Consider the following 10,554-nt stretch of genomic DNA (forward strand, 5'->3'; position numbering starts at 1 on the left):
AAGCAGATGTGAGGGATCCATTTCCTACTATAATAAGAGGTAATTATAGGCAAGGGCCCCCCGTGTGTTCGTGTGAAAATACGACGAGCTCCGGTGGCTGATCAGCAGAGCAAACCAGTCAGGGACACGAGAAACAGCAGTGAAACTAACTGCAGTCTCCTCTATAGGTGTGACTCATCACAGTGCTAATGGACAAGCCAGCACAAGCCAGTTCATGACCTTTCAAGGGGAAAAAATTGCAGAAAGGGGATCATTTAAGACTCAGCTTTCACCAGTGAGGGAGGGTACATCACTCACTCTGCGGACAGTTCTTCACAGTAAAACGTTGCTGTCTTAAGACAATAAACCCAAATACAACTGTTTTTTTTTAGTTAGTAATAAAATGTATTATAATTTGTTTTACTTTCAAATAAATCTTATAAATCTTCATGTCAGCAAACACTCATTCCTCCTCAACATAAGTCCAGGTATTCCTGCCTAGAGGGCTGTATGGGAGCAGGATGAGCCATGATTGACAACACATGCTATTGATGCCTGAGAGTATAGTACATGTTTGTTTGAAAATAAATGTTATTGTTGCTTCTCATTCAACCATTCAGTTGAAGAATCAGTTTCCACAGATCCATGCATTACATCACCCCAACATCCATACACTTTTACATTGAACATCAATTCAGGGGTGACATTCAAAATACTTTTTTTTAATGTATTTACCTGGACTACCTTTGACCTAAAAAGAGAAAGAGCAGGTCTTTAATAGTTCTATTTATGTTTGTATGTATGAGGCATACATTATGGGTGTATGACACGATTAGGACAAGCTCCACCTCTGGGCTGCAGCAATAGTGCTGACTTGCCCTCAGAGACAAAGCACCCAGACCTGAATCTCTGCCTGTCTGGTTGGCCCATTCTAAAAAACAAATGGGCATGAAAAAACATCTTTGCTCTCATTCTTCTAGTATCTCCCTAAAATCTTGTTTTGCGTTATTCCGGCACCCGGCAAGCCCCAGTGAAACAACAGACAGAGGTTAATCATGTGCCCACAGGCAAAACTGATGTCTGGGTCAGAGAATCTGACTGCAGCCTAGCGTTGTGCCAAATGTGTGTGTGTGTGTGTGTGTGTGTGTGTGTGTGTGTGTGTGTGTGTGTGTGTGTGTGTGTGTGTGTGTGTGTGTGTGCGTGTGTGCGTGTGTGTGTGTGCCCCCATCTACACCCCTTGTACCCATGACAGGGTCATAATGAAGCCTCAGCAGGTGGGGCCTGGTAGGGAAGACAGGGCCTCTTCGTGCTGGCACAGCTGAAAGAGCCTCCTCTATGTGCTCATCGTCCACATAAATCACACTGGCTCTCAGTTCAGAGGAAGAACCATTTAATTACCCCTTTTAAAGCAATAATAGCCTTGCTGGAGGTTGTGCCTGCATGAAGAAACGGAAAGGTGAGGCCTTCACTGTCTCTGATGATCACGGAAAAACATGTTTATAACATGAGATCAAGAAACGATATTTGAAGTGGAGTTATGACTGTCAACGTTTAACAAGTACGCAACTGTGCATTGATGTAAAATATAAAATACAAATGAAAAGTTACATCAGATACATAACGTATGCACAGTGATGAATCAAAAATGAAACTTTCAGAAGCATTTATAAACGCCTTAAAGATGAGTATTTATATGGCTCCTCATACCACTGGACCAACAGATGGTTTGGGTGGAGAGAAAATTATATACAGCCACTTTAGTCTAAAACCACAGAAATTCCCATTGCCTTACCAACTATGCTACAAGGCCAACCTCCAGCTTCACTCGGCCTGCCAGGTACTGAGTAGACTTGCATACTGTCAAGCCTCTGGGCATATGATGGATGCTAAGCTACTTTAGTCAGCGTGGTGGTTAAGGAATCTCTGTATTTCTTTGTATTTAGTTTGCAACTCTCAACATGAATAAAGATAGCATCTGAAATCCTTCTCAGCTTCTCCTTGATGGTTATCTGGAATGGCTTCAAGAGAATTCTATTTAAAAAGGATCAGAAGGCTCAATGGTGATGGTTTCCAGCAGCATACAAGAAGCTGTGATTTTAATCTAGTGAAACGCTCAACCACCGACTGGGTCCGCATTTGCGTCTTATCAGTGGCTTTCATTCCTACGTCTCACAAATAACTGTCTTGGACTGTATATTACTATTACACCTCTATGTTTCACAAAGAACATGCATCTCCTGGTGGCGAGACTGTCATAAAGAACACAAGACACATCCAGTCTTGACAGCTTTGTAATCTATACTTGGTCATGCAACCGTGGAGTTCGCACTAACCTAATGTCATCTCGTTTCTTCTGCAGATTTTGTTTATGCTTCAAAGATCCTAAAAGTCATGTTCATTTGTGAAGATTAAACGTGTAAGTATCATAAATGTTTGTTTGCCACAGAGCTTATTTTCTCGCCTGCATCGCCATGCAGCACTATTGAATGAAAATGCATGACAGCCAACTAAGGGGCGGGGCTTATCAAAACGATCAAACAAATCATTATATTTGTAGATTTATTAATATAAGACATAAGGATGCATTATCTCATCACTTATGTGCATTTGAGATTTGTTGAGCAATAATTTTCATGAAAAATATTGTAGGTGTGTGTGTGTGTATCAAAGACTTTCCATTACAACACAGTTGGGCTCACGGCATGGAACACGCATCTTCAAAAAGCAGCAAACCTGAATGGAAAATATTTCCAACCGAGAAGCTTTGCGCAGCTAAAACACACGATGAAGGAAATTCTAATTTCACATCCTCGCTGAGAGAGAAAATACAAACAACAAGGGCTTGTACTTCTGCGTAATTAGGTCCACAGGAATTCATTACAGCTTTAGTACCACACACCAGCTGACGGGCACTCCAAATGAAGTAGATCTCGCTGTGCAAGAAATAAAAACCTGTGCTAAATGCTTTTTTATCTTTACCGCATGAAAGAAAGACTGACGATGCAGGGGAGATGTTTAAATAAACCTTGCTTGTTGAGATATGAATGCAGAAAAATGAGAATGACTACAGATTGTGGGGATTTGTAAATACAAACATACTTCAGAGAAAAAAGATTTGAGTAGGGGTTCAACAAATACACTGGGTTGTTTCTTTCAGCATATATAGAGCAGCAGATCTGACATGCACACAGGAAAGCCTGAATAAACTTTGCTTAAGGGGAAGTGGGGTCCTCTTGTCCTGCAGATTATTCCAGGTTTCATTTCCCCAACAGGATGGTGACTCAGCAAGAGACAAATGTTTTAGACCATCACAAGCCAGTGCACCAAAACAAAGGATTACCGGCAACCTCTTAACCAGAAACCCATTTGCTTTTCAGCTCGACAGATATCTCATCATGGAGCAAATCACTGAAACTAGAAATGAGTTTTCTTACACCAACTACGATATAAATGCTGGTGTACTGCTTGTCTACAAAGTGCAAGGATTCACAGAGTGTACAAACTACTGTGAGCACAAAGAGTAAAGGACAGAGGATGAAAACAACAGATGGAAATTCCTATGGGAACACGAAGTGTGTGGATGTGTGTACAACAAAGAAAAAGAGTTGTTATGTCTCGTGGGGCAGCCACTGACATGATAACACAGACCAGACTGGGGCAGCTTTCCTCATATCTCTGCTGAGGGCCTCTGCAGAGAGCAAGGGAACGGGACTCTTCTATCAGATGCTTCGAAGGCATTTTCAAGACAATTTATAGCAATTTACATAGCTATTCGCTATGTCTGTCACGGTCGCAAGGACTTTTGAATGTTTCCCGTTTTAAAACAAAAATGGGGTTAAGATATGAATATGAATATGCACTTGTTTGCCACATATATGATACTATGCTAAAAGACTGAGACTAGAGCTGCAAGACTCAGGAAAAATGTAATTCATTTATTCAGCTGTTCATTCAAATTCATTCATTTGTGAAATCATTTGCTGATTAGGCTTCGAACCTGTATGGCTGCCTAAGAAAAGAAAGAAAAAAGAAAGAAATGTACACTTTTATTGATCCCCGTTGGGAAATTCTTCTCTGCATTTGACCCATCCTTAGTTATTAAGGAGCAGTTGGCTGCAGTGAAGCGCCTGGGGAGACAAGCTCCTGAATTTAACAAAAGCAGGTGTCTGCATTTACTTTTCACTCAGCCAATACGCCTTGAAGCCTGCAAAGTTCTACTTGCCGAACTCCCTTTGTGAGCAATGAGCATTAACAGTTTAACAACAGCTTGGGTGAATCTTCTTAGGATTACAATAAAGTCTTGGAAAGATGTCAGCCTTTGTGTTTTCGCAGGTCGAGACTTGTCGTACAGTAATAGGAAGTGGAGGTGGGGGTGCTGCTGGTCTCAGTGAGCGAGACATCATCAGCTCTGATAAGACACCAGAGTGGGTTTTTTATAAACACTTCACAGGATGTCAGGGTCATACCTGGTTTTAAGAGACAATGGAGAAGAAGAAAAAAAGAATGATAGCATTCCTTTAAAGTTAAGTACCCTGGAAAAAAACCACTTTGTTCACAGCACACAAAAATGTGAAAAGGGCACCAACCCCCATCAGAGGAGCTGTATACATTGGGAGGAACCATCCAAGACAATGCAGCAGCTCCCTTGAGGAAAAAGGATAATGCCCAAGTGACTTAACATCAATGCCGCTAGCAAAGACAATGGCAGATCCAGTAGGGCACCGACAACTAGAGAGCACCTTCAAAGGGAAGGTGCACTACAGTTAACTTAGCATTTCAATGGAACTCTAATAAGTGCTGGCCTGGGTTCAGCCTGGGAAGAAGCCTGGTGAGACAATGTGAAAAGATTTAAGAAGGCAGTTTAAGATGGAGGAAATAAGTCAAGAGTCTGTAACAATCTATTACAGTCTTTTGTTCTTCTCATCAAGCTGGTGTTAGATAGAGAGATAGATAGATACATATATAGATAGATAGATAGATAGATAGATAGATAGATAGATAGATAGATAGATAGATAGATAGATAGATAGATAGATAGATACATTAAATATTCGCTAATTCACTATTTCCGGAGGAGCAGAGTGACCACGGTCATTAAAGGAAGTATTAAACCACTAATTGAGCAAAACATTGTAAATTTCAATCTCAAAATGAAGAAATAAATCTTAGAATATTATTCAAATCCCAATAATCTTCATTACGACTGAACAAGTGAAGGGAGAAAGAAAACTGTGCCACTGTGATGTGCTCTGCCACAAATAGTTTCTGACCATTAGCTGTCTTTTTATTGCGTGTGGCGTAGACTGTGCCGCGTGCCCTCAAGACATCCTGTGACCTCAACGTGAACTCTGTTGGGTTTATTGCACTTGTGGCTTCAAAACACAGGAGTGAAGAGCGATATATACTTTCAGCATGTTCTACTTTAATAAAAAAAAATGTATTGTTGCCACATCGGGCTAGTAAATCTACCAAATCACTATCACGATTAAGACATAAGTTTTTTTTTCTGCAGCTGATAATGGATGTAGGAACATATGATCCACAAACATATGCTTCGGTGAGAAAACATAAACGTGCGAAGAGGTGAGAATGGAAAGAGTGGGACTCTAGTTACAACAAGCGGTACTCGAGAGTATGTGCACTCATGTCAGCACATGCACAGCGTTGCTGCTGTACCAGCTGAGGTGCAGCTGTGTTTGGAGTTGGCTCTTCTGTCCGACACGGTCACGATTCTGGGCATGAAAGCGCAACGCTGCTGCAGCCACAGAGCGATGCATATTGTGCGGAGACAGTAGTTTATATGTGTGTGCATGTGTGTGTGTGGGTGAGTGAGGGTGTGTCCAAGGCAAGGGTGGGGTAAATATATTTTATCCAAATTAGGCCTTTAGGCCATCTCTGCCTTCTTGATTCCTAATTTGCATCACAGCACGTATCAAACAGATCTCTGAGGTTAAAGAAGAATATTGTTCTAATTAATGCCTGCATTGATTGTTCTAAGAGTCAAATTCAATTCAGCTACGTTGATTTGAATGGGAATGTTAGTTCTATGCCCATTTTATTTATATGGCCTGCCCGTCTAGTAAGTAACCCTCGGCTGCATTCCTTTAAATTGGGCACAGGAGGGTGTGCTCCTCTGCCTTTACCGAGCTACAGGCGGCATCTACTAACCACTTCACTATAGGGGGGCTAAGAACTACAAACTAAAAAGGAATATTTCCAGTGTCTGTATCCAATGAAGCTATTGTAACAGTAGAAGACGATACTCAGAAAGAACAAAGAAAAATATCCGACGAACCAAATGCTGATCTTGAAGCGTAGCGAACCCCTCGTATTGACTTCACTACACAGAGGTGTTGAAACTGCATGCTGAGCAGTGGAAGTCAATCATGGCTGTGAAACAATCTTGAGGAAGCACCCCCCCCCCCCTTCAACTGAGAAACAGTCAGGTTCAGAGTCCTAACCTCTCTGACCTCTATACCGGCCCGAGTCACACCTCACTGCGGAATCAACAAATGACAGCCTGCTGGCCCGCACACTCCATATGTGCCAATGTGCTTGAGGAAGGGGTGAGCCACTTCAGTGCAGCACTGTCCCATCAGCCAAGATGGCCTCGCCCCTGGGGCTATAATTCAACAATGCAATGTTTGAACTGAACCCAGTCTTCAAGCAATTATGTGAATAGTCTGGAGGGGACCGACCTTCCTACTGTTTAAACTGTGAAGTGGAGTTGGTGTTTGCACTGCTGAGCTTTGCAACTCCATGGAGTCGTCATTGACTCTGTATGGGAATTAAACACCAGGTAGCAGGGTCTGAAACAAAAAGGCTGCGCACAGATAGACCAACCAGCACGCCTGGTCGATACGTTACCCAGCATAGACTAAATAAGTCATCAGTTCAGACTGCTACTGCATCACATTTAGCAGCAAAGGAAGAGGTTGAGTTGCACACAGGAGAGAACGATAACAATTTACGCCAACGACACACGCTCTGCAGACTTTATAGTCATAGGAATCCAGACCGCCCTTCCCCCAACCCCAGTCTAACCCCCAATGAAGTCAAGGGACACTTGTGACAGTCTATACTGGGAGAGATCTCTGAGCCAAAATTGTCAGCAGTGGTGCTCAGTTTGGCTGATGTCATACATCAGAAAACTAAGTAACACTTTTTTATATGAAGTAACACCAGAGGCAAAGACCACTGGCCTTATTAATCCATTTCCATTTGTAAAACTCTTATAGGAGTGAAAACAGATTTGGGAGTAGCTGTTTTTACATTTTTTTTCTTTTTTATAGAATATTAAGCTGTAAAAATACTCGACACACCAGCACTGCTCGTGGCTCACAGCAGGACACAGGCACTCATTTGTGAACTCGTGCCCAAAGAGAGTTTTTGTTGACTTTGATTGTTTAAATTGATGCGCATGACCCTGACATTCCAGTGTGGAGAAAAAAGGGCCCGTAGTAACACCAGTCTGTGTGCCTAATTGAATCAAGAGGTAGTCCGCCTGCTGTAGTTCAAAATCATAATGCAAGAAACAGATGCTTGTGGTTCCAGATAATTCAATTACGATGGTATTGTTGACCTTGTAGTCAATAAAGGCTGTGGTAACAGTGTAAAGGCCATTTCCTATTACCTTCAGTGTCAGGATACAACAGATGATGATGGCCCTCTGGGGGAGTGGATAGCTTCTGGATCGATGGTATTAAAAGATACAGAAGGTGTGTTGCCTTTGAGAATACAGGTAATGCACCTTCTGTGTCACTTTGTGTCAGCTCGCAAAGTGATAGATCATGTCCATTCACGGGAAAGGCTGCACGCTTGATAGCATGTCACAGTTGGATGTTAAATATACCTTGAAGTCGTCGACACTTTAGCTTTCGATATTACTGCTCATACACTCTATATCCAGCAGGAGAACGTCTGCTGGCCACCGCAACTATGTCCCATCATTCAAACAGGCGTTCCTTCATATCAAATCAACACAGAGGAGTCACAGATATCTCAACCATGACAGCTCTGTTTATTGGAGAGAATAAATGTGAGAAATCAGACAGTATTTCTTTAGGAGGGGCATTCTCAGCAGCAAAGCAATAGTCCTCCTCGATATGATTCATAGCGGAGCAAAACATCTTATATCAGACTGACATATTGATAACGGATTCATTGTTAAAGTCATTTATCAAGCAAAAATGGAGAAAAAAAATCTTGTTTCCAGGCTCTCAAAAGTGAGGATTTGCTGCTGTTCTCTGTTGTTTAACATTGTAAATTAAATATTTGGGTTTTGGGCTACTGGTCTGGAGGAATAAAAAAAGGTAACTTGGTGGGGAATTCCCAATGTGGTGCATTCTCCCAAATGTAGTAGATCTTGGATGGAGGAGAATGATACCTGAGAAGTGGATTCATGTTCATATTTTTTTGTTTTCACATCCCAAAGTCCCCAACAACCCCAAATTATTTTCAGAAAAGAAATTATAATGACGAAAAGATAGTAAGTCGATAATAAGGACATATAAGACACAGGCCTACCATTGAGCATGTTCATGTATATTTTGCTCACAATGTCAAAATATAAAGCCAACTCCCTATGTGACATTAAACATGCAGTGAAAGCAGTGCAAAGTGTAGCCTGGCTAAGTTTGAGAAGGTTTAGGAGTTGAGGGGGGGGGGGGGGGGGGGGGCTATGAATAGCTTGTTTCTATGGACAAACTTAGCCCAGCTTTACGCAGCAGCAGCTTCTAGTTTGTCATATTATTGTTGAAAGCCCCTTTACTGTACATGCTGATATGACTGTGTGGCGTGGACCGGAATCTGCTCTCCAGCCCACTTGCGTATGAGCAGCCCTGCGCCAGCAGACCACACTCCTGAACATAAATAGTAACACCAACACATGCCTGATACTTCTTGTTGTTGTTGTTGCCTTTAATAGGACATAAAAGCACACATGTGTACCTTTGACTTGACCTCTGGGGAGATTCAATAGTTGTATAAGTCAATTGTGTGGATGAATGAAACATAAAATCCAGAGTGGAACAGTGAAAAGTAAAAAGCAAGTGTGAGCTGCACTTACAGTAACCAGCTGGCATGTGAGTATCAGAGACAGGATAAGTCCACAGGTCGAGGTGGTCGGAGTGCCCATTTTCCACCAACCCAGCACAGGCTGCGAATGCCGGGGGAAAGAAAACCCGTAGTCCCTCACTCCTCCTGGCCGCTGGAGCGGTGTGTCGCGTGCACCTTTTGCACACTTCTCTTCTGTGTGAAGAAACCCGACTGCTCCTCTGCGCCCCGCACCCGGTGGGACTTCATCAACAGGTAAAAGCGATCCTCTATCGCGGCAGTTGCTGTTTTTGTTGTTGTTGTTGTTTTCTAGTGGGGGGGAGGGAGGGAGACGTACAATATCGATGCGGAGAAGCTCCACAAATTGCACTCCGAAACTTGGGACTTGTAGTGTGCGGCTAAATGCAGTCTTGCAAAGTCCTATGGTGGAAAAAGAGAGCGAGAGAGAGAGAGAGAGAGAGCGCGCGCGCGAGCGAGCGAGAGAGAGAGCGAGAGAGAGAGAGAGAGAGAGAGAGCGCGCGCGCGAGCGAGCGAGAGAGAGAGCGAGAGAGCGAGAGAGAGAGCGAGAGAGCGAGAGAGAGAGAGAGAGCGCGCGCGCGAGCGAGCGAGAGAGAGAGCGAGAGAGCGAGAGAGAGAGCGAGAGAGAGAGAGAGAGAGAGAGCGCGCGCGCGAGCGAGCGAGAGAGAGAGCGAGAGAGCGAGAGAGAGAGCGAGAGAGCGAGAGAGAGAGAGAGAGCGAGAGAGAGCTGCCGAAAAAGTAAGAGGCGGAATGGAATTCGGGGAGTGCTGAAAGAGAAGACAGCTAATCCCAGTGTGGGGAGACGCCACTGAGTAGACCTGTTAGTTCTTCACGTGACCGCACACACTCCTCGCGTGTGTCGGGCTTCTGAGGAAAAAATGCCATTCACAGCGGCATACATGCACGCGCGGATTTAAAGTCTGTACGTGCACTAAATATTGAGTTTGTGACGGTGGTGATGGAGATTTTTTTTAATGATAGGTACTCTGTTACAAGTAAAACGTCGGCATTCAAAAATCGTACTCAAGTAAAAGTATTATTAATAAAATGTACTTTAAGTATCAAGGTACCCACTACATAGCCGAAATGAGCTCGGTGGTCGTTAACCTTCATTATATATAGTGGATTATTATTATTGATGCAATAATATATAATATGCAGTTGCTGGCTACAGCTACTTATATTATGTATGAGTGCAGGTATTAGGCAGCATATTGAAACACTCACATACAAGTGACACACAATACTTAAAGAAGAATTGGCTAATCCTCAGAGATTTTTATTTTTTCTTCGATTGGGCAATTAACCTGCTGTACACGTGTAATAGACTTTTCATGCCCTCGAGACATATTTTTCAAAGTCCTTCCTGGCATTCCTGAAACGTAGTTCCACTCCAGTGCTCGATGTTTTTCTTAATAATTAAATGGTAAATAGACGTGTCTATGGAAAGCTCATGGTCCTGAAAAGACTGAGATTGCTTTATTTTGGTAGAAAATAGAACTG

At 42.8% G+C, this 10,554-nt stretch overlaps 1 protein-coding gene across 1 annotated transcript in view; it reads right to left on the reverse strand.

Annotated features, from left to right (window-relative positions):
* Window positions 1–9,448, reverse strand: part of hspg2 (heparan sulfate proteoglycan 2) — an 80,869-nt gene extending 71,421 nt beyond the window's left edge. Inside the window, exon 1 of the mRNA XM_034536963.1 lies at window positions 9,047–9,448. Coding sequence (XP_034392854.1) covers window positions 9,047–9,115 — 69 coding nt within the window. The 5' untranslated portion in view covers window positions 9,116–9,448. The remainder of the gene's footprint in view (window positions 1–9,046) is intronic.
* Window positions 9,449–10,554: the final 1,106 nt, after the last annotated feature.

This window comes from Cyclopterus lumpus, chromosome 7, assembly GCF_009769545.1.
Source record: "Cyclopterus lumpus isolate fCycLum1 chromosome 7, fCycLum1.pri, whole genome shotgun sequence".
Classification (NCBI taxonomy): Eukaryota; Metazoa; Chordata; class Actinopteri; order Perciformes; family Cyclopteridae; genus Cyclopterus; species Cyclopterus lumpus.